This window comes from Ammospiza caudacuta, chromosome 1 (genome assembly GCF_027887145.1).
Source record: "Ammospiza caudacuta isolate bAmmCau1 chromosome 1, bAmmCau1.pri, whole genome shotgun sequence".
Classification (NCBI taxonomy): domain Eukaryota; kingdom Metazoa; phylum Chordata; class Aves; order Passeriformes; family Passerellidae; genus Ammospiza; species Ammospiza caudacuta.
In genome coordinates this window covers 123511991-123536368 of record NC_080593.1, presented here as the reverse complement: position 1 = coordinate 123536368, position 24378 = coordinate 123511991, and the positions used below count along the sequence as shown (strand labels likewise).

Below are 24378 nucleotides of genomic sequence, written 5' to 3'. Positions count from 1 at the left end.
ACAAGCAGATATTATTAAAACAGCTGCACTCAATAATTAATTATATCAATTTTGTTATATTTTTACTCTTATGCCTCTCACAGTATTTTGACGAAAATAATTTTTGCCTTATTTTAGCTTGTGCATACTTTTACAATTTTATATTTAGAACAGAAGTCTGAGCTAATTTCTCTATCTTTAAAGGCACACCCATCTGCTGAGAAGAAATTAGTATTCAAGGCCATGAGAATAGCAACTGGAGGTGGTTTGCCTCAGCATGGCCTTGAACTCATCAAGCTCAGCATGCATTAGAGCTGCCACAGACATCTGAAGTCTTCTGCATAATTCAGTGCTTTTCTTTGTAGCAGCACTTGGTGTCAGGTAGTCAGTCAGGAAGCACTGGCACTGGCAATCAAAGTAGAGCTTTACTGGCATTGTCATTACCTGGCCCAAGAGCAAAAAGATAATAAAAACTGGGGCATTTCAAATAGGCAATACAGAAAGGCCTTCCACTTAAAAGTGGAAATTTCATGTGGCAATCAAATATCTGATGATCTGTAAACCTCTCTGTTAAATGAAACATATTCAGCTAATGCTTGAGTGCTTGTGGCTGGTTTTATCAGGAGCTGCTCATATGAAATAGCTTATTTCCAGATCATGTTTTGCTGCTGTCAATTACAGTGTGATTACAATAGTTAATCCCTAGCACCATTATGGGATGTTGTGAAAAAACCTGCATACCTGTTTCTTAAAAGCAAAGTTTTATATATTCACAGAAAACAAAATATTCCACAAAATCAAGGTATTTGTAGCAACTTAAAAAGTAACAGATACGATAACATATATACCCGTGATAATAATTTCAGCTGAATTACAGAATTATAAATTAATTTACAATGTCTAGTCCTGTTTGGAAAGTGTACCATACAACATACAAATTGCAAGTTTCAAAGTGCATAGTCATTTATTGTTAGACCTACCGTTGTAGGTTTCATGGCTTAACCTGAACTTTTTCTTATGTTCTGCTTCCTATTTATATTTCAAAAATAAAAATACTGAAAATGGCTAGATGCACTGCTTTAACTGTTGTGTCTTTACCTCTATAGAAGATTTCTTATGCAAAACAAAAATGCATTTTTCACCTGCATCTTTGTCAACAACTGTGCTGGCTGAGGGGCTAGTCACCCACCAAGTAGTTTTATCTCACTCATTTACTTCAGTGTGTACACAGACCATGCAAAGAGGTTGTCTTTCACTCCCAAAACAGGACTGGCTTTTACTCTGCCAAAGTATTTGACTGATTGAGTACTCTTCAAGTCCAAACTCCTTTGAAAACAAAAGGAAAAATGTTTATATTGTACCTGTTAGGATAAAAGTTAGTAGAATATTGCAGAGAGTTATCCTTTTACAACATGGACACATCTAAAGGCAATATGCCTGTCTAGTTCTTGTCCTGTCAGATACAGAAGCGTCACTAACCAGAAATTTCTGAAGAGCCACAGATCAGCTGCTGACATTCTCTGAGGGATCAGAGTACAGACAGATAGAGAAGGGCTGCTACATTTCATACCCTGTACAGCCTGTCCCAGATATCTTGCTGGAGAAAAAGAATAACTAACATGAAGAATTCAAATTCTCATCTTTCTTTTTATATCACCGGCATGTTACTTCATACTCTGGTGACAGACTATCTCCAATGCCCTAAAAAGACTGAATTAGTGACTTAAAGATACATACATATGTAGCTCTAGTGAAATTATCCTCTGTTGTTCAACTTGCTCTACTCAGTATTGCTTTTCAAAGTTCATAAATTTCAGAGGTCTAAATGAAGCAGTGCAAGTAGACTAAACACTTATATTGAAAGTGGAGTGCATCCTGCCCTGTAACATAAAGCCAAAATTCAAGACTATTTCAATGACCTAGTAACAGGGGCAGACATTTGATCTCTTCCATTTAATAATCTGTTTTTCAAGAAAAGTACCTGTATAATATTTTGGTTTTAATGTCTCTATTAGGCACTCATAAGACATTCAGGTTTTGGCAGAAAGTTTTTGGCAGATTTGGTTTTTAATTATGCACAGATATTTTCAGGAAACAGTGCAATATATTTTTAATGGACACTGGTAATTGCTTTAGAAATTTGAAATTTTTGTAAAAAATCTACATAAATTTTAAAGATCCCTAAGGTCTTTTATTTAGAAATCTTCCTACCTGTTTTAGGTCTGATGTCTCCTGATTCTCAACTGAATTTCAGTCAGAGGGCTAACATATATACTGGTAAACCTATAGTGTAAAAACCACTATGGATGTTATGTATGGATGTATATTGCTTTGTAGCAACATATTTCTTCCTGTAAAAGAATGAATATATTCCTGCAAAGCACCATTATAGAACTGTGACTGTGTTCAGAAATACAGGAAGGTAGAGTCAAGCTGTGCTGTTATACCAGTATTTTTACAGTGATGTAGCCTTCTTTTCACATAAGACTTTAGGCATGTGAATTAACAGCCACTGCATCTTAGTCAGTGTGGTTCCTCATTCTCTTTAATACTCCTGTCTGCACACAGACATGTGATAGCAGCAGCCATGTGCTGAACTCTTGAAACACCATAAATGAATTGATGCTGTGCATGAGGTAGGTAATATCCTGCAGTTTCTCTTGCACATATGTTTTCCTCTGCTCAGTGTCCCACTGACATTGCAGGTGAAAGCACAGGTGTAAACAGGAGGAACCATTGGGAGTGTGAGGACAATTTGTTCCTTTGCATGTCACACTCCATTTTTGAAGCACAGTATTAAACAATGACCCTTCTCTTGCTAGAGTTATTACTTTTAAAAGGAAGTAATAGTCTGTCTTCTGATGTGCTTTTACTATAATCTAATCTTCAGGAAGCTACACTTGCTAAGATTAAAATGAGTTTGCTCTCCTTCAGCAAAATGTTAATCTGAAAGGGATAATGTGAGTTGTAAATCCCGAAGTGTTAAAACCAAATTATACTGTACTTTGAAAGCTAATTATACAAAAGCATACAAAAAGAAAATATCAGAGTATTATTACAATATCTCTCTATATATAATATGTGCAAAATTCAATACACAAGGTTCTTGTTACTCATCTGTGGGTTTTCTTTAAAATAATGTTAACCTTAACTTATTTAAACCAGTATAAGTAGTTTGATGTTACTCCTGGGAAACAAAGATTGTCGATACAAGAACCTCCATAGCTTGGAGGACAAGCTGAACATGGAACTCCAACTTTATATGGTGCTTCTCCAATCCAATTCCCCCTGAAAATAAAAAAATTAAATAGAATGCTTAATAATTTCAGAGTGGAAGAAAAAAAATCATCAACCATACATGCTTTGAGTGATTAAAGTTAATGTCTCCACTGATGTCCCATAAATGCTCTGTTACTAAAAGCATGACATTAGTTTATTGCTGTAGTTTACTGATAAACATGGATCTAGCAATTCCCAAGAAAGAGCGGAATTATGACCATGTGAATCCAGGCTAGTAATATCCATTCCTCATCCTTTAGTCTCAGTGGTGAAGTCTCAGTCTTCTTGGTTTTGCTACAACCAAGTGATTTTTGGTTCTCTGATCTCATGAGAGAGAATTTTTTACTGGGGATCTATATTTATGAAAAATAGCAAAATGAACAATTGTGCAAGGTTTTCCTTGAGCACGTTTTTCTCTGGCAGTTCTCTTAAAAGCTTGTGCTTTGCAGATGGATAAACAAACTGAGTGAAACCTTACTCTTAGGTTGCACCAGCCTAGGTTCACATGGTGAAGCTCTGAGACTGAATTCATGATTAGAGAAAAAGGAAGAAAAAAACTATTAAAAGGAACTGGATTGGGGCATTTCCAGAGGTCTCACAGATGCAAATGAGAGCAGAAGTAGGGTGCTTGGTGAAGAGAGGTGTGCAATAGACCCTAGGGAGAAAGGGATACAAAGTCTGGAGAGTGATCATGTGAAAAGAGGTAACTCTGAAACATCTAGGAACATCTGAAAAACACATCCAGACTTAAAGGGGTTTAACTAAACCACAGACTTTTAGAGAATCATGTAACACTCATGATGTAGGCAGAAAGTTAAAATTAGATTTTTATTTAAATGTTATGTCTCACAGAGCAGAGAACTTTCCTTTAGTTTGCATGTGACGTGGAATAGCAGTGAGTAATGCAATTATTTATGAAACATTTTGTCATTCCCCACCTCCCAGCCAATAACACTGGATCAAAAGCCTTAGTCTGGGTTGTGCCTTGGAAGAAAATAGGAATCTCAAATAATTTGCTCATTCCTACTTCTCTTCCAAATGTGTACAGCAGATTAAGTGCTCAGGAAATATATTTAGTCTGATAACAGATATGGAAATTCAGAATTTGCTCAAAACTGCTTTCTGCTTCATTTTCTATGCAACACATGGTGGATTTGTGTGAGACCACTAGATATTCTGGGGACTTTCTAAACTGCAATCATGCTCCTTAACTGTAGGGGGTTTACACTCATTTCAGAAGCATAAATATTTTTCCATGTTACAGCATGGCATCAGGGAAAATTACTGGAGTTCTAAATCCTAAATCTTTGCCAAATTCCAATCTTAGTAACTCAGATTGGGGCTGTCATATTCACTCCCTCTTTAGAGGAGCTTCTGGTGTGCTGGTTACTCAGAAGGACACAGACTTTACTGAGTGGCAAAGAGACTTCTGTGTGTGCCCAAGGACCCTAAGCCTCAACTCAATTAAATCTAGAAATACAAAATTAATCCAGGGAAGATCATTCAATATAATTTTTGTGACTCTGCAAGAAGTAGATGTGAAAATCATGATTCCACTTCCTGTGACTGAGAGGTCTGCTCAGTATCTCACATAGAGAAAGAGGTTGCAACTTCAAGCTTTGGTTAGCTGTTCAAGAAGCTGTGGGATTTTTAGATTCAGAAAATATAAAATGTCATTAATTCATTGCTAGCTGATACACAAACACTAAATTAGTTTCCAAAAATGCCTTATGTATAAATCCATTTTATTCCAATATATGAAAATGAGATAAGTATTCCAGAAAGCTTATAATTTTAATTTTTTTTCAAATTAGGATAGATTAAAAAATTGTCTTAGAATCTTTGATTTCATCTTGTCCATGTTGTGGAGCTATAAGTCAGATAGAGTCTTTGCTGCCTATTCTTTGCTCCCTCACATTCACTTCTTACCATCCTTTTCCAGTAAATATTAAAGACAAAAGGACAGAGAAATCTCCTTGATTTCAAAAGGTGGTTTTTCCCCAAGTAAATTTTCTTACAAAATCCTATCTCTTTTTCAGTTGCAAAACCTTTAAAAATTCTTTTTACTCATGTAACGGGTACAGTAATGACATATTCTTGCATATTCTTTACCGCAAATGGACCTGTGCCACTAAGAGATTATGGAAAACATGCTCAGTTAATCACACTCAGGTTCCTATACAGAACTGTGTCTTTGCCCAATGCACAGAGAGAGCAAGCAGCCACTTACACTGTCTGTGCAGCTTTTGCAACAGTGGTGAAAACCAGACTGCAAAATGAAACTCTCCCAGAGCCACACTTTACTGATTCATTCTGCACCCAAAGGCAAGCTTGGGATGATGTCTAGGAAATGCTGGTAGAAAATTAATTTCTGCATTTCAACCTAACACTGACATATGCAAGTTATGGGATATATAGCCACCTATGGGTGTCTGTGAGCTGTATTTTAACAGACCCTAATATGGAAGGCAAGATGAGATAGATTTGCACCCATGGAGTTTAGGCTGATGGACTTTATGTGAAAGCAATGCTAGCATGGTCATAAGCAAAGGTATCCTTGGGCAACTACATGCATCAAAGAACGAATTACAAAATGCTTTGGGTTGGAAGGAACCTTACGGACAAACTAGTTCCAACCCCATTGCCATAGGAAGGGAACCTCTCACTAGACCAGGGTGCTCAGAACCCCGTCCTGTCTGGTGTTGAATGCTTCCATGGATAGGGAGTCCACAACCTCTCTGGGTACTGTGCCAGTGCCTCACCACCCTCACAGCAAAGGATTCTTCCTAATGTCTAATCCAAACCTACCCACCTTAAGCTAAGGCCATTCCCTCTTGTCCTATCTCTACATGCCCTTGTGAAAAGTCCCTCTCCAGCTTTCTTGTATTGGTACCCCTTTAGGTACCAATAGGTTCATACAAGATCTCCCTGGAGCCTTCTCCTTTCCAGTCTGAACAGCCCCAACTCACTCAGCCTGCTTTCATAAATGAGCTACTCTAGCCCTGATCAACTTGGTGGCTCTGCTCTGGACCTGCTCTAACAGGCCCATGTCTTTCTTGTGCTAATAAAGACAGAATTGGAAGCAGCTCTCCAGATGGAGAGCAAAGTAGAGGAAAAGAACTGCCTGCTGGGCACATCTCTCTTGATGCAGCCCAGCCTATGGTTGGGTTTTGGGGCTGCATGAATGCCCTGATAAGTCATATTGAGTTTTTCATCTACAAACACCCACAAGTCCTTTCATCTACAAACACCCACAAATCCATCTCCTCAAAACAATTTGTTCTCTACCCAGCCTCTACCTGTGCTTGGATTAACCCAATCCAGGTGTGTTTGGCCTGACTGAATTTCATAAGATTTGCACAGGCCCACCTGTCAGTAACTCAAGAGCCTGATCTATGGTGGGATTGCTTACCTGAGGAAGTCTAGTCCACCATGCCTATCTATAAAAGAGTGAAGAAATAAAGAATTCAAAGTAAAGTGAAGTCAGCACAAAGAAGGAAGAAAATACTACTAATAATAAAAACAGCAATAACAGAAAACCAGTTTTTTGTTTTGTTCCACACACATCAAGTTGGTTCCTTTTCCTCCTTGTACACTGGAGTCACACATTTCCATACGTTCACATGGAAAGCTTGAACAAAAGAGCAGCCCACAGAAAAAGCACAAAGAGAGGTCATGCTGCCGAAAAAGGAGTAAGCAGTCCTATGAGAGGACCAAAACATGCACAAAGTATAAAAATAAACAAAAATAAAAGAGAGCAACTCACTTTGGGGCATAGTTGCATACCAAGTAAACAGCTCGCCGCCAAACAGATCCCCAGACGTTCATATTGTGGCACGTGTGGATTGCGCAGCCTATACGATTGGAAGTGGCCCAAACCATCTGAATAAATATTTATTATTGGTGAAGTCCAAATTGAAAAGGAATACACATATACATATATTTATAGATATACACATACACTTATTTGAGAGAGAGAGGGGTATAAATACATCATAGGAAAGTTTAGCTTTGGACATGAGGTTTTGAATAGAGGAAATTTATATAACCTGTGTGTAATGGGTGCACATGGGTCCATAACATCGCATCGGGCACCTAGGGTTGCAGTCTTGAGGATAAGGGAAAGCATAATCCTTCACCTCATCATACCATGGCTTTACCAGCTGGAGAATCGATCGATATCTGGAAAGAAAAGAAAGAAAAAAACATCATTTTAGATTTTGCTTCACATCACCAGAGTCACAGTATTAAGCAATAATATTCTTGAGTCAAATGAACACTGACAGGTAGAGATATATTCTATAGATATAGATGTAGAATACTGGAGGACACCTGCATCTATCCAAGATCTGGTTTGCTCAAAGGCTGACAAAATAATTGCTTTGTAGGCTAACCTCTTACCTTCCAGTTCTTACAGACAGGTTCTGGCCCAAAAATCTCAGAAGATAGGAAGGACCATGGTCCCAAATGCATGTAGCAGCCCAAGCCTCAGCAGATTTGGCAAGAGTTTCATCCCAAACCTGACAAAATAAAGTATCCTTAACAGTAGAACAGAAAAAAAGCATATAATGATCATAGTGCTAGAACAAAAGAAGCAAGTACCTTAACTCACAAATATACCATCATGATATATCACATCAGGAAATAAGAAGAGAACTGTGGAGCAGCATGTACAGAATCCAGTGGGATTTGCCCTATCGCTGGACAGAATTCCCTCCCATATCATTAGAGGAAGCCAAGTATTCTGATCTCTCCCTTTTTTTCTGAAAAGCCCTTCACCAAACAGGCATTCTCCTACCATTTTCCCTTCTGTGCTGATGAGATCCATGTGTGGAGAGGAGTGAAATGTTGGCTGGGACTCAGACAGAAAGTGAAGGAGAGCAACACAGGGAATAACAATCCAGCATAGGTATTACATACCCCACAAACCCCCAACACATTTGGAACAGGACCTCAGGAGTATCTATAGCCAGAGCCAATGTGTGTGGCAGCTCTTCATATTTGAGGTCACAAGGTCAAGAAAGGGATTCCACAAAGGCAAAGACTATGGATAGTTTCCAGGTACAGTATATATTTCACTACTTTATTCTGCACAGGAACTGGCATTGCTCACTGCCTGATATAAAAAAGATAACAGCTCTGTAAGAACAGACAATTTGACTTCTTAAGTTCTCCAATGTTTGAAACATGACAAGTGAACTTAAACACTGTCTCTTTTATATGCTTTCCCTGCTCAATTACATGCTTGATTTGTAACTCTGCTGTTTTCTCCACAGCAAAACAGGTTTGTCTCAGAAATAATGGAGATATTGGCAACAGAAACTACTGCACCACTGGAACTCCTGATAAAGATATCTCACTGTTACATTACAAGAGCACACAAATCCTAGTATATCTTAGTGTTTAAGGGATACCCAAGTAGGCTGTAGATTCTGGAATTACATGTATATTTGGAATACCCTTCTTGGAGTGTTTAGGTGCAGAATAGTTGTAGTGAATTGAAGTAGAAAGGCAGAGCAGAACAGAGTAAAGTTGTTTATATAGACCATCAGTGCTTTTTAAACACAAACACAAACTCATATATCTTGAGTGGTTATGAAATAAAGAGTATGCTCTCTGAGGCATGAGATAAGAGGCAAAGTCAGAAATTAACTTATCAAAAGGTAAAGTGGGCCACATCACAAATATTTTCTGTACTATGAGCTAATAATAATTTTTAACACTGAATTCAGTTTTAATTTCACAAACCTGAAGAGTGAAAAGACTGATCATTGACTAGGACAATAATTCATGCCCTGACTCTTATATTTTGTGACATTTCTCTTAGTGAGAATGACAAAATTTAGTAAATGTTATGAAATTTCTAGACCACTGAACCACGCTTTTTCAAATACAGAGTGGATAAGGTACCTCCTCGATTAATGATGAAGAAGCACAACAGAGACCAGTAAATTCTCCTTAACAGAAATCATTTCCCACTCAAGTGGAACCACCTTAGGGATGGTAAAATGGATGGTGCATAAAGAAGAGAAGGCCTATTTTAGACCTGTTCAGAAAATTTCCAGGATGAAGTCAAATCAGACTGCTAGTACAAGGACAAAAGACAGAAGTCCTAAGAAGAAGTATGCTCCAAAGGAATACTCTTCAAGCCAGGGAACTGGCTTCAAGGCTAACTTGGTTAGACTTCAGACCTGAAAAATTATGAGCATTTCTTGGAGGAATTGGAGATAAAAAATCCAAAACCCAGGATATGCTCTAGGGCCCAAGGCGAAGAAAACTGTGCATAGACATTTCTTCTGCTTTGTGTCTCTGCCATTAAGTTTACTAGCTGCATGTGGCCGGTGTATAAAAACCCCTTTATAATCCCTGTGGTACAGCAGTGGTCCCAAAAAGAGAGCTTAAAGAGTAGGTACAAACATAAAAGAGTGTCTGGGGAGTGTGTCTGAGAGACTGGGGCCACAGCCAGTGTTTGGAGCCTGCCCAGGCCCAGGGGAGCAGAGGAGCTCACAGATCCAGCATGTGGGGCCAAACACAGCTGCCTGGTGTGCATCCATAAGGGGCTGCTCTGCCAGCACTGTGACACCCCATAAACACCCTCCTTTGCTGGGATTAATCACACTTCTGGCACGAGTGCTCCTGCCAGGAGGCTGAACATGAGGTTTGCGTGCTTGCTCCCAAGTGCCCTGTCTGCACTCCCACAGTAATCTAAACGCGCTCTGTGTTCGTACAAAGAGCGCCAACATCTCAACTTCCACCCAGCACATTTTTGTGTGCTATTTGCCTCGCAAAATAGCATGTTAGGTGTTTGAAAAAAATGTGAAGAATGGACTAGGTTTTCACTATTAACACTAAGCAAGGCACAGTTCCTGCCTTGGACAGCGAGGGCATTTCTAGTTCACTTTTGTTTCTCAGCTTCGTTTCTGGTTATCAGGAATCAGCTGCAGCACTGCATTGGTAAAGCTTTGAGTTGTGGTTTCTAACTCAGTTAAAGTGTTGTGAGTTTGTCATGTATAGTGCACTCTGCGTTCCATTATCTGTTCACTCTTGATCCCTCTCTGGACAAATTTTTGGCAAACATAAAAAAATAGAAACAAGGAGAAGGAAAAATAACTACTGACTCAGGGATAAGGGGGAGGGGTGCATATGCAGAATCTTTAAATTTCCTCCATTCCTTCATTAGCAGGCTGGTGAAAAGTCTCTACACAGTCCCTTACAGCTATGTAAATCACTTGTGTTTCATGGGAGAAGTTGATTGCCTCACCTTCCTTATTTACTTCATTTTTTCAGATGAAAAAGTGGTCTCAGTCCTTCTAGGAATAGCTCTAGATGATCACCAGCAGAAGAGAATACATAAGGCAGATCTTACAGAGTCTTTCAGCACCTGAAGTGAACCTACAAAATAGCTGGAAAGAGACTTTTTGCACTGGGATCAAGTGATAGAACAAGAGAGAACTGGCTTAAAGCTGAAGGAGGCTAGGTTTAGATTGGATATTAAGAAGAAATTATTTGGTGTGAGGCTGGTGAGGCAATGAAACAGGTTGCCCAGATAAGTTGTGGATGCGCTATCCCTGGGAGTGTTCAAAGCTGGATGAAGCTGTGAGCAAACCAGTCTAGTTCCTGCCCATGGCAGCGGGGTTGGAACTGGATGATCTTTAAGATTCTGTCTAACCCAAACCATTCTATGCTTCTATAAAAAGGCAAACAATTAATAAAGGCTGAAAGTGAAAAATATTATCTCATTGTGAACCAAACTATTATAAGAGACTGACATTAGTTCACCTTTTCAAAAAAAGTCTGATCCTGAGTCCACAGTTGTACTAACTTTTATCAGAGTTCAGACCCCCTGTTTTGGGCATCTAAGAGAACAGAGCAAAGACATTTGGATTTTAAAGCCGTGTGGTTTCATTATGTGTACATAGATAAATAGCATACCAAGAAATACAAATATATCCTAGAAAGAGAAACTGAAGTAACTTGAAAGTGAGAGGGACAGTTTCTGTACAAGGAGAAATTAAAAAGCTCAAGTTAATCAGCAAAAAATTTAAAAGAAACTGAGTGATAAAAAAAATTACAAACCGAAATATGGGCAATGCAGTGTTCCTATTAAACACATCCAAAAAAGCTGCCTGACATGAACACAAAATTGTAAAAGAGAAAAAGGAAAAATATTTCCATACTCAGTGGGTTAAGATCTAAGAAGGTGACTCATCCTGAAATGCTGATCATGCAAAGTCCCAGTGCCAAAATATGATCATCCACTCCCTGGGGACAGTTAATCTCCATTTGCTAGGTTGCAAGTAGTTGAGGAAGAAGTCACCTTCCATCCAGTATAAAGATGCCCCCCAAACTCCAGATCACTGATTTAGTTCACCATGGAAACCTCCCCACTTCTCAACTGGGTCAAACTGAGCCACAACAGAATTAAAGCCTGTCACCACACTGCCACCGACAACTTGAAATGAACATCCGTTGGTCAATTTATTTTTCTTTCTTGAGCCAAAGATTATTTTCCTAGAAAGCTCTCTGACTGTGCTCTCTGTACTGCTCCCTGCAAAACAACACTTCCAAACTACATCTCAAGGAACAGGGCACTGTTTCTACATGGGGAGTTTCAACATCTGAGACCACTTCATGAGGCAGTTCTGGAGTGTTCTCTGCAGTCACACAGCATGTGCTTGCTGAGAGTTAGGAGTAAAATCTTAGCACTAATAAAGTCAGCAGGAATTTTGCCAGTGAGCCAGAATTTAATCCTAGATTTTGCTTGTTTCCCTCTGTAAACAAATAGTAAAATATTTAATCCCCACAATGTGTAATAAGCAATACAGTGTAAAACAAAATCTCTTTCACGTTGAATGAAATTTCTCGAAACCCAAAAAGTGGGCTTCCTTAACCAAGGAAAGCCTTTTAATATTGTGGGTCACAGTTGCCTCATACATTTCCTTTTTATAGCTGTTTCTATAGCTGTCTCTCAGTTGCTCTTAGATAATTTCTGTGTAAAAAGGATGAAATTGTCCTTTTGTGCTTGGTTGGAACTGGAGGTCCTTGTCACAACCATGTTCTTATGTATTAAAACAATGGTGAAGCTGAATAAACATCCTGATGATGAAAAAGAAAAGAAAACAACTACAATATTATAATGATCTGTTCACGACATTTGTTGAAAAAACACTGGCTGTTCCCTTCCTACTTTGATACCTAGGTTTTAATTTGAGGAATTGCATACATAACAATTTTTAACTAAAACTTAGAAACATGGTTCTGCTCATTTTCATTGCAGGCAGAATTGTAGTCCTCAATCATTTAAATGGAGCAGCTTTTTCTTGACATTCTGCTCAAGAAATGTCTTAGGAGACAAACCCATCACTCAAATGACAATGACCTCTCCTCATCTCTTCAAGTAGTCTGAAACTCTTATTAATGGCAACAGATAGCAAGAATTTGTGATCTAAATGCAAAGGGAACAGAATACACAGCCATACACTGTATTCACTATGTTCCCATTCTGTGTGGTTATCTGTGGGTAAACTGGATGTTTACAGAACCACTTAAATTTACAGCCTTCATTGTCACAAAGAAAATATGAAAAAAGTTTGGTAAGTAGGAGTGCTCCTTCCCTCAAAGTGGACAGATTGTGAGATAGAAGATGTGGGCTAATTGTGGAGTCCATAAAGATATGCTTTTACCTAGTAGCCTAAGGACTGTGCTAATGATCATTGTAAAACACTCCAGCAATCCAAACCTTTGTTTTAATTCTTCTTTTGCCATCATGATCTTTAATCTTTCCCACCACATTTTTATTGCCAGTAACTGGGAAGCCCTCCTAACTTGAAAAAGAGCACAAGAGAACCTTAGCAGAGCATTGCTCTGGATATCAAATACCAGCAGCAGCCCTCAGTGCCTCACTGTTTGTGTTTGGACTGTTTGTTGTGGGGTTTTTTAAACGACATATCAGCTAAGATAACACTATGCATATTTCCCAATGGTAAAACAAGTACTTTAAGCAAAACATACACATCCTGGTCACTCATTACCTTCCTAGGAGTTCCCTTAGTCAGGGCTGCTGCCCATAGTACCAGGACAGCTGTGGTGTTACCAGACCTCAGCTGGCTGCCATCAACTCTACAGCTGAAGTGACAAACACTGGGTTGAGATGTGAACATAAATCCAGAGCAAACAGGTAAAGTTCACTGTTTTAACCACTCCTTTCTGCAAAAGCTTCTTTACACAAGTCTAGTTACATAAAGAGATGGCAAATGAAATACTGGGATACACAATTTGAAGAGAGTTGCATGGTAGCACTTCTATATTTTGAAGCAATAAAAAGTGGCAATTTTTTTTCCAGTCTTGGCATCTTCTTTTTCATTTATATATGTTTACTGTGGATTCATATTAGTGATATTCAGATTGTTATTTCACACAAACAGATCTCTAGCGATTCTTAGGCATCTCAGAAAGATGGCCAGTACGACCTTCTTTTAGCAATGATCAATTAAAAATTAGCCTTTCCACCTCAAACATATTATTTTACTCTCCAGTAGCTCCCTGCTTCTCTTTGTTTGCCTAGTTGAAGATCAAAAGCTCTCACTTCCAGAATGGCAGCAAGCGAGAGAGAAGTAAACCTTGACTCAAGCAATTTTTTCCTGTGATAAAAACACTGTGAAGCCAAGGGATGAAATCCAACATGTCCAGTCCATCTGTGCAGCTGCATTCCACAGCTGCTCGTGCAAGTCCCAGGGTGGATTAGCAGATGTAGGCTGCTACCCTGCAACACACAGGTCCTGTCCTCACGGGTCACCCAGCCTCGCACCGCTCACACTCGCGCGTGCAGCGCCCGTCTCAAATCCCACAGCGGCACACATTTGCTCCCCTTCTCTTTCATATAGTGAGACATGCAGCATTTTCAAGTTTAGAAACTTTCTGTAGGACTCCCACCACGTCCACTACCCCAAATCTGGCAGAAAGCTTAGTAAAACAACCCAACAGCCCTTCTGCCTGCATGCTTTCACAGCAGAATGACTGACAGAGCCTCGTCTTCTTGCTCCCACTTTTTTCAATACATACGGTGTAATGAAAACATATGAGCTCATTGGAACTTACACAGAGATGTGGCAAACTTTATATATTTATTTAGGCTCTGAGATCATTTGAACCTTAGGCTCTCTCTCTCTCTAAGAATATGTTTTTGGTTTTTTTTATCTCAACGACCACCTGTTAGAAACTTTTGTATGTTTATTGTAATTGGTGCCTACGACACATGCAGGTACTTTCTCATGTGCATTAGGTAATAATTAGAAAGTTTATACAGAAAATTTCCAGTCTACCCTCTAGAGAAAAAATATCTGGATGGGAATGACAGCTCCATATGTCATTCTTCTGCAAATAAACAGAGGGTTAATACATCAAGCTGCTTGTCCAACAATCCACTGCAACTCAAAGTAAAACTGTGCAATGTTTTATAGTAAATTTACCCTCATATATCCAAACCTCCAAACATCTGAGTCACACTAACCTCCAAACCTCCAAACATCTGAAGGGCTCTGTATTAGAAGGTCTGGCTCAATCCAGGCATCACCAGACATATTCCCAAGAAACCTCACTGCCAGAAATACTTTTCTTATGAAAATTCAAGCCTGTGTTTTACATAGAAGATTATATTCCTGGGACTCTACATGGTGCAAACACAAAGTGCTATCATTTGAAGATTTACTATGTTACTAGTAATTTTTTTACTAGTCAATTTTTTTTTTCTAGTTACTAGAAATTTTTTGTTCTTTTAAAGGTTGTTTGAACTTCCTTTCATGTTTGGCATCAGGCTTTCAGACAATAAGAAATAAAGAAAATTGGTATGCTGTCAGATTTAATAACAATAAGCTTCTCTGATATGCTATTATTTGTTTAGCTTTTGGAAAAGTTAAATATCACAGCTATATATCTTAAAATATTCAGTGCTTTTCTAACCTACTGCAAGGACTATTTTAATTGGCAACAGCTTATCTTAGAAGTGGTAACAAAAAGGACCAAATTCTAGCTCCGTGTCACCCTCACAATTGGTCAGAAGTCTGAAAAGGAGCATGTCTGACCTATATCATTTTAAATATGATCAGAACAAATTGTATTTTCTTAGAAATACAAGACGGGAATGAAAATGTGTTTATTTTGTGGTGCTTCATTTCTCTTACATATAGAAAAAAATATATTCTGCTTTTCTTTGTTATTAACCACTGAAGATTTCCATCAAAAGGAAAAATGTTCTTAATTTCTTTAAAAGTTCTCAAAGAAAATACTATTTTCTAAGTAGCTCTAGCTGAAAGATATGACACCATGACTTAAAAGAAAACACTCAGAAGCTTCCTCTTTCTGCAGAATAAAGAATAAGAACAATAGTTCTTTATTCTCAGAAAAAGAAAGCTCAGTTTAAGATTCTTTCTCTTGATACAGATTAACAGACATCACTGACAGATAGATGTGCAAAACCAGTTAAATCTCAGTTTCATTTAAATAGACCTCAGACCCCATTCCAGGGCACCTGCAGATGCATTAATCCATGGAGGAGCCTGAGCTGAAGGTTCTGTGCACAAAAGCAAGCAAGGGGCTATCCTGGGGCTTCCATCTGTTGCTGCCTCTAGGATACACATTTTCACAGACCTGTGATAGACTATTTATCTTTTCAGGTAGAGAAAGAGGACAAAAACTTTGAGAGGTTTAAGGTTATTATCATCTCCATTCATGTATGAAACAAAATATTGTGTACTTTGGATCAAGATTCTTGTGAAAAATGCCCTGTCTCTGTTTTTAGCCAAGAAGTTCAAGAGGTGCTACATTTAATAATAAAGGAATGTCTAATTCCAAGGCCTCTGGGCAGGCTGCTTTTCTATCTGAGACTTTACTAAGTTGTTTTTTGTTTGTTTAAACTTCTAGAAGGTTTTCTGCTAATACTAAATTTAAATAATGTAAATATTCTTTTCTAAAACACCATCAAGATGGATATTTTAAAGTTGTTATGCATAAAAATTGGAACAGAGCTCTAGTACCAAAGCAAGTTTAACACAGTCACTCTTTTCCACAAAATTTTATCAAGACAGCATTTTTGGGGAAGTTCTTCAGATTCTTCAAGGAGTGCTTTCTAGGAAGGGCCTTTTCCATTCAACTCTTGAAGAGGTCTATCATTCACTCTGAACATAATAGATGGCTTTTGTACTTCTTATCAGTAATATCCACTGGGATTGGACCCTAGATAACACCAGTTACTGAGACTGAACAGGCTTTTCTAGCTTTCTGTCAATGAAACTGCAGGAAAAATGGGCAACACCCTACATGTCAGTGATAGCCAAGCAGTTCAGTGCTGCCTTACTCACACTGGTGCACTAGGAAATACGTAAGTGGCTGAACTCACCTGGGAGGCAAAAGAGAGCTAGGTAAGTCTATTATGCCAGAATCAGCAGAAAGTAAGCTTCATTTACTCCTGCTTTCTCTCGTCAGTGGCCATGTTGTGCCTCCACTGCAGAAAAAGGCTGAGTTGCTGTTGCTGTGAAACAAGTGCTTCCTTTCCAGGCTGTGATGCAGACAGACACCATTAACTGTAACCATGTGAGCCACATCAGTTCCCTACATATTGTTTTAATTTTCTGAGAGGATCGCTATTCCAGAATTCATTTGCCCATGATCCCCAGGCATTCCTGGTGCTGCGTTATGGTACTAGGCAGAACGGATATTAATTGTCTAAACAGAAAATTGAGTGGTAGGAGGCAGAAACTGGAACCAGTGAACTCATTCCACCATTGTACTCCTTTCATTTGTTATTACCTCACTTGTGAATTCCGAGCATAGAGCAAGCAAAAAGCCATGGCAGACTGGGGGCCCACACTGGAGAACCTCCAAGCATCTTGAGCTCTCATCTGTCAGAAGACTGAGGTGGAATTTACACCTGCATTTATTTTGTGCTCTAGCATGATGAAAAGCATATCAAGAACTTCACACCCCGACTCGTCATCTGGTTACTTTATTCAGGCTTCACTATGTATATAGGATTTAAGGGAACAGGGCTACTGAATGGAAAAAGTATGCTGCCAGTAACTTCTACAGTAAATTCTTCATTGCATTATGGCAGTTAGACATGCACAGTTAAAATGATGGCCCTAATCTTTGACATCCAAGGCTCTTGTTGACTAATTTAACTAAGGAACTGTAAATGGAGTGCAACTGTAACTTGATCCAATTCACAGAAGTATTGTAATGACACGCACATGCAAATTAAGGAAAGATAATATGCATCTTAATGCCAAGAAAACTGCCAGTAAATATGTAAAGGGTAATTTTTTGAAATGAAAAAGGACAGAAATTCTATTGGCAGTTTAAAAATGCATATAAAGATTAATTATCTGAGCTTTAGAGGGAAATATTTAGGTTAGACATTTGGAAATAATTTCTATTCCTAAGGTAAAATATTTGCCAAGAGATGTGACTGAGACAGCATCACTTTAAGTGTTCAAGAGTAGACAAGATGAAAACCATATGTATGTAATGCAGAAGGAAGTCCTGCAACAGGCCAGGGATAAAGTACATGGATTAAGAGACTCTATCCAACTCATTAGACATAAATCTTGAAGGAACTAGCCCTGCAATCCTTACTCACAGACATGTATGATTGCAGTGGGACCATGTAAATAAGCCAGGGCAAATGACTCAAGAACAAAATGTCCTTAAAGATTTAGAATGGTCTGTAAGAAACCACAATGAAAACAGTAAAAAAAAAAAAAAAAAAAAAAAAAAAAAAAAAAAAAAAAAAAGGTAAACAGGTTGAGAGGTTTATTTATGAGAAATGCTATTGAATTGGAGAGAAAAAACCTAACTCACTCTTTCCATGTCCATACAAAAGGCTTTTGGTACTAAGCAGAACTTTGGAAAACTTGAAGTAGGTTTTCTGGGTTTTTTCTGACTTTGTCTTACCCATCACTTACTGCATAATCTCAGTATATTTTTAAGATCACCTTGACAGCAAAAGAATTTTATCAAGACTTTTAAACTTAGATGTGAAATAATAAGGAAGTTATTTGCATTTGTGAGCACTTACTGGGTTATACCTTGCTTCTCTGACCTGACTTTGGAAGTTACCTGCAAATTTTCTGGGACAGGAAGTATCCAAATACATCACCTTGGCAAAGAGAGCCGTCCCTGGGCCACACAGAGCATACATATTTCCAGCATGACACACGTGGACTTCTTCACAGGACTACAGGAGCTTCTTTTTGAACACAGCTACTTTTCTTCTACAACAATAGGTCGTTTCCTTTGTTTAGTCTATTATGGTCTTTTATGTGGATTTACTAGATATTAATATACTGAAATTCTCCATTCTCTTCCAGTTCCTGTGCCATCAGCTCATGAGAAACATTAAATAACTCCTGGGTAGCCAAACTAACTCATTTCAGGCTAGTCTGGGAATCTTTTACTACTTTGAGTTCTACAAAGTGAGTTAAAATGACAAAATTTAACCAGGGGCAGACTTTCCCAAATATGAAAGTGCAGTTACTGAACAAAAAAGAATTGAAAGTCTGTCTGAATATCTTTGGTATATCAGCAGGCTCGAGTTTATCTAGAGCACTTTTTGCACTTAAAATCTTCAGCCAGCATTCCACAAACATGTTTTTGAGTATGCAATCCTGCTGCCTCTATTACACTTCAGACATGCTACTGCCAGTCCACTCATAACTATGTTGATCCATACTGGGCTCAGGACTCATCCTTGCAGATCCAGCAATGAAACTACTCATGACTGGCCTTTGCTATGGCTCTTCAACAACTTATTCAGATCACCTTAGAGAACTCTTAAATCAAACAGATTTTCCCATTTTGCATGGGAATGCCATGGAGGATGGTGCTCAGTGCTCATCAAGGCCCACTAATATAAGTTACTGCTTCTGCATGTAAAGATTTAAAGAGCATGTCTGTACACAAGCACCTGCTTGACCAGCTTTTGCACAAACACAGTGATGTGGGATACAACAAAGACCATACAGACTTTCAAGAAACTGGCCTCAAGTGGGAATGACTGTAGGAAAAGTAAAAATAACTTCTGATCCTCATAGGAACAGATATTTCGTGAATTAATATTTTGGAAGCCTAAAGATAGTGCCAATGCACATTAAAAGACTTTTTATGAGACTCAAATTTCAGTTTGCAATATCTTGAAAATATTTACTGGCCTACCAAATTGCTGAGATCTTCCAGAAAGGCAAAATAGGTCTCTATAATACAGAATTAGCATTCAGAAAAAGGGATTTCTTCATTCACATGCTTCCATTGGAACTACAGATGTTCATACTTTTCACACTAGACAGCTGCTGGCAACTCTACACCTAACTTTTTCTGAATCATGAATTTTATGGAATCTTTCTGCTTTTTCCACAAAAAACATGCAAAGACAAGCAGATGATTTTCACCCTTTGTCAGGCCAGATGTATGGTGTCATCTTTCTTTCTGCAGGTATGCCCTCAACTTTTAAAGCACAAGCAAAGACTTTGTCAGGATGAGGAAGAAAAAGGTCCAAATTTAAAAAAAAAGACTCACTAATTCTGCATTACAGTCCTGGAAGTTCTTGTTTTCTTTCATTTTCTTTCACATATATGCTGACTAGATTTGTACGTGTAGAAAAACTTCCAGTTGAAGGCATCAGTACCTCCAGAACCAAAAGCTGGTTGTAAAATCTAACAGCTGGTTGTTAAATCTAACACATTGGGTGCCAATGTCCCGACAGAAAAACTTACCAAAGTGTAACTGGCACAAGACACACCAGTTTCTTTCCCTGGGGACTGATGCAATGCCTCCCACCATGTTGACTCCCCAGCTGTCTGCTTTCGTGGGGGGCTGCACGCAACAACACGCTGGGGCGGCACTCAGACCCACCTCTTCCAAAGAGATCTAGAACGCTTCCCAGCTCTGCTTATCTGAACTTCCCCTGCCCAACCCATGTGCATTTAAAGCTGTTCTTCCACACCTCTCATCCAAAGTCCTACAGTACATAAACCTTCGAGACAGTAAGGGCAAAGAAAATAACACCCAAGGAGTCTGAAGTATCTGCAGCTGCACTGGACATGTGAGAAGCAGACTGTATCAAGGAGAGGAAAAGAATGTGTCAAGTAGAAAAGCCCCAAAAAAGGTTGGGTGTGGAGAACTGGAATCACAAGAACCAAACCATGAAACCAAACCCTGAAGGGGTTTTATTTCCACCCAGGAGGTGGAAATAAAAGCAAATGGAACTGCACAGAAGTGAGAATGTGATACAGTAATTAATAAGAACAGCTCCTAAAAGAATTAGGAAAAAACAGCAAAACACAATTTACTATGACAGTGAACATAGAAAGGATGAAAAAATATATTTTTCTAGTTCTTCAAAACTGCTTAGTTTTTCTCTGTTTCAACACACTTAAAAAGATTTCCACAATCTACTGCATCTGTAAGCAATTCCAGTTCTCTAACATGTGACATCCGTTTTAGTCATTGTTAGGGAAATTGGGATAGGCCATTTTTTTCACTATCCCAGAACTTTTCCATAGCATTCAGGAAAGGAACACACACTCTGTAAGGTTCTTTCAAGCACAAATACACATTGTCTGTTGTTATCGACAATGTGTTCATTGTCTTATTTATGAAAATAAGTATTGAGAAACATAACATCTTTTTTTATATAGCAGCAGCAACCTCATGTCCCTGTAAGACACAATAGATGCTGCACCACACACTGAAATTATTCAGAGACCAAAGAATGGACAAAACAAACTCAGTTACTGATAATGGTGTTTCCAGTCTCAGTATGGCTTACAGCACCCTGTCATCTTCCAGGCCTCCCTACCAAAATCCTTCTGTAGTCAGAGAAGTAAGAAGTTACACAGATGGTGCCAGGACCACAATGCAGATGGCAGAGCACACCCTGTGTGATGCTGCTCACTGAGCATTTTTCTGCTCTGTAGTTATATGGGACACACACAGAACTTAGACAATTTTAAAAGAGAATTGTTGGCAGAGGGGTGGCTGCCATTTGGGGATTCAAGCTCAAGTTGCACTCTGGTTCATTACCTACATAGCTTGAGGTGCTGATCTGAATTCTGCAGCATGAAGTCACAAAGTACTTTCAGACCAAATGTAAAAGAAAGCCTTCAGTCCTTGCACTTGAGGCTACTGTTGGGGCTGATGTTGCCAGGAACACAGGTACATCCCATGGCTGGCTGCTACTGGCAAAAGCAATAGTAAGAAAGGCAAGGAAAAGAACAGGAAAAGAACAGCTGTAAAGAGCATGACTTCAGTCTTGATTTTGTATCTATGTTGCAGTAAAGCTGCAGCAGAATACCCACCAAAAATACATAAAATCTTAGCATCAGTAAAATCCAGGAAGCTTGCTTTCTATTTGCAAGGGTTCCTTACTGAACAGGCTAAGAACACTGCACTTACAAATCCCTTGGGAATAGGAAAGGGTGCTGGCTTCACTTAAGCAAACTGCAGGAGCACATTTCTAAAACACACAAGCCAAGGAAGGGTATGGTAGGCTGCCATTCCCTCAGACATTACAACAAAATTTATTTACACAGAGTCAAAGGAAACATCAGTGGAGAGCACAGCAATGAAAGTGATGACTGAGCTTGACTTCTGACCACTCTGTCTCTGACCTTTCCACTTAACCAGAATTGAAACTCAGCCTATGGTCTTCATCCTGCAATATTCTGAGACCACTCACCATTCTGAGGTGCTGCTGGGATATGCTGAACAGATTATATGATGAAATTCAGATTTAGGTAACATCTGTGATAGAAAGATGTCCAAATTGTTAGTCATTAGCTGCTACAAAGGAGGAGCTGTTATTACTGATATCCCCATTTTATGTCAAGCTGACGGTGTCCTGTTTCTCAAACCTACTAACTGTCTGCTGTCATATGAGAAACTGTGTCTTTAGCATTTATTATGGTGCTGACACAACTTGTCTGTGCTTTCAAAACACCGTGAATACCTCAATTACAATGTAAAAAAAAAATGTTGGACAACCTATGTTTAATATTAGAGGCCCACATTATGCATGTATGCAAAGTTGGAACACGAAGTAGCAAATACTGCTTCAGGCAGTAGTGCTAAAGCAGCATGAGATCACAGTGAATGTCTAACTTCTACCATACCTGCAGGAACAGAAATTTCCCATAAGTATTTTCCAATAAGGAGAAAATGTGCCTGCCACATACTTTTTTTGAGCGCATTGAAATCCTACACACTAGATAAACCTTAAAAAGCAGCATTGCATTTGATGGAAAGATAAAGGTATTAGGTGAACACAGAAAACATGCAGTAAGAAAAACACATGAAGAGGAGACAGATGAATTACTTTGCAAACAGTCTTACCATATTGCTTCCATACATAATATGTGTGAAATAAATAAGAAAGGTTCATTGTGTGTCTTTTTGCCCACATCAAGGCAATGACTTTCAGTGTACTCCACAAAAACTATGGGGGTAATGATGAGCACTTTAACACTTTGGGTTGCCTGTGATCACATACAATTCCTCAGGCCAACAAGCAGTTAACTCACCACTTCATTTATTTAATTGGGACTACACATGGAAATGAAAATTGAACAGGGCAAGTAAGAGGTTCAGAGTTCAGCATTCAGCTTTTGCTTGCTGAAGTTAATGCAGCTTGAAAAACATAAGGACAGAACATTTTAGTAAGCAATAATAGATTTTAAAAAATTTATTTAGTTAACTAAACTATTACAATTTGTTTAAGAAAATCAGGTCACTGATTTACAGTTTGTTTTACTCTGAAATAAACAGTTCACTTACCATGTATTCCATGTTGGAAGCAGGTGGGAAAACTTTGCCTCTGACTTGATTATGATAATCAAGAATGGCAATCATGTCATTCTGTGAAATGTAGCGCTTCCGCCTGGCTTTGGGAATTTTTGCAGAGTCCAGATGAGCTGCCAAAGCTGTCTTGATGTCAGTGAAATTATTGTCTGACAAGAATAGGTCAGTGGAGTTGGGTAACACTAATGCACTTGTTTCACAGAGAATGGAAAATAAGAGAGAACAACTGATTGCAGCAATTACTGTCATTTTGGGGCCAAAGGAGACAGATCGACCACAGAGGTACTCTGCTTTAAGTCAGGGCAGTAGAAAGCAAATCTGTAGAAGAGAAGATACCAAAGATGTGATTCTGTACATCTGTGTAGCAAGACAAAGTGAACAAGCAGGCTGTCAGAAAAATCATTCTGTCAGCTCAATCATAAAAACAAACCAGGCAGAACACGTGTTGCTGAGCAATTTTCAGTAGCTGTATTAAGTGATGATGGTCTTACTACAGCACACCAGATGAGGTATCCTAATGAAGTACATGGTCAGAGCTGGTAGTATTCCTGAAATAGTGACAGTGCAATCACACCCAATCAGTCCATAAACCACACCACAGATCTTAAACAGGGAGACTGCAAGGAACCTCACATCATGTTTTCTACAGAAAATTAAAAATACATCCTAGGCTATGCCTACCCCATAGGCATGGAGTGTTTTGACACAATGTGGCAGACATAAACCAGTAGGTAGAAGAAAACATAGCATGAAAGCAGGACATCTTAGAAATAGCATTCAAATCTTAAGTTCACCAAGTGTGATGAGCATTGATAAAACTGCATGCAAAGAAACTTATGGAACTGAATGGCTTACCTCTGGATAATACCAAGAAAAAAAGAACAGAGTCTATTGTTCTCCCAGTATATATAGCACTCTCCTATGTGATGATATGAACCTTTGTGAAGAAGTGTCTCTTATTACAACCCCCCAAAGAACAAAACCGTGCTGGTTGTGAAGCTTCTGGCCAGAGGAGCCGCTGACAGCCTTTATACGTTCCGGGCTGTGCAGCAGCGCGGGCAGTGTCGCGGCGGGTCCCGCTCGGCCGGGGCGGGCGGGAGGGGCCGTGCGAGCCCACGGCAGCCATTGGGTGGCACCCGGAGGGTGGGCGCTGGGGGGGCTCGGTCACACCCCCGCCTGATGCAGCGCAGAGAGGCAGCCTGAGAGACTCTCTACTCGGCGTTTCCTACCTTTTTTTTCTTTTTTTTTTTTTTCCCCCTCCGCGGCTGGTTTTCT

The 24378-nt window shown here is 39.0% G+C and overlaps 1 protein-coding gene across 1 annotated transcript; it reads right to left on the bottom strand.

Moving 5' to 3' along the window:
• Positions 1-3131: 3131 nt before the first annotated feature.
• On the bottom strand, positions 3132-23352 carry PI15 (peptidase inhibitor 15). Its single transcript, XM_058818467.1, has 5 exons — positions 23080-23352; positions 7660-7778; positions 7308-7440; positions 7025-7140; positions 3132-3267 (listed from the first exon to the last, which is right to left on the bottom strand). Exons 1-5 carry the CDS (start codon positions 23350-23352, stop codon positions 3132-3134), a joined length of 777 nt encoding a protein of 258 aa, XP_058674450.1.
• Between the last annotated feature and the right edge of the window lie 1026 nt (positions 23353-24378).

What these genes read in the sequence shown, in the direction of transcription:
- PI15 (XM_058818467.1), bottom strand. Translation starts at nt 23,352, where the DNA reads ATGACAGTAATTGCTGCAATCAGTTGTTCTCTCTTATTTTCCATTCTC. An exon ending in CTGTCTGTAAGAACTGGAAG is followed by an intron (nt 7,441 to 7,659) that starts GTAAGAGGTTAG and finishes TTTTCTTTCCAG; the next exon opens with ATATCGATCGATTCTCCAGC. An exon ending in GTATGCAACTATGCCCCAAA is followed by an intron (nt 3,268 to 7,024) that starts GTGAGTTGCTCT and finishes TTTTATTTTCAG; the next exon opens with GGGGAATTGGATTGGAGAAG.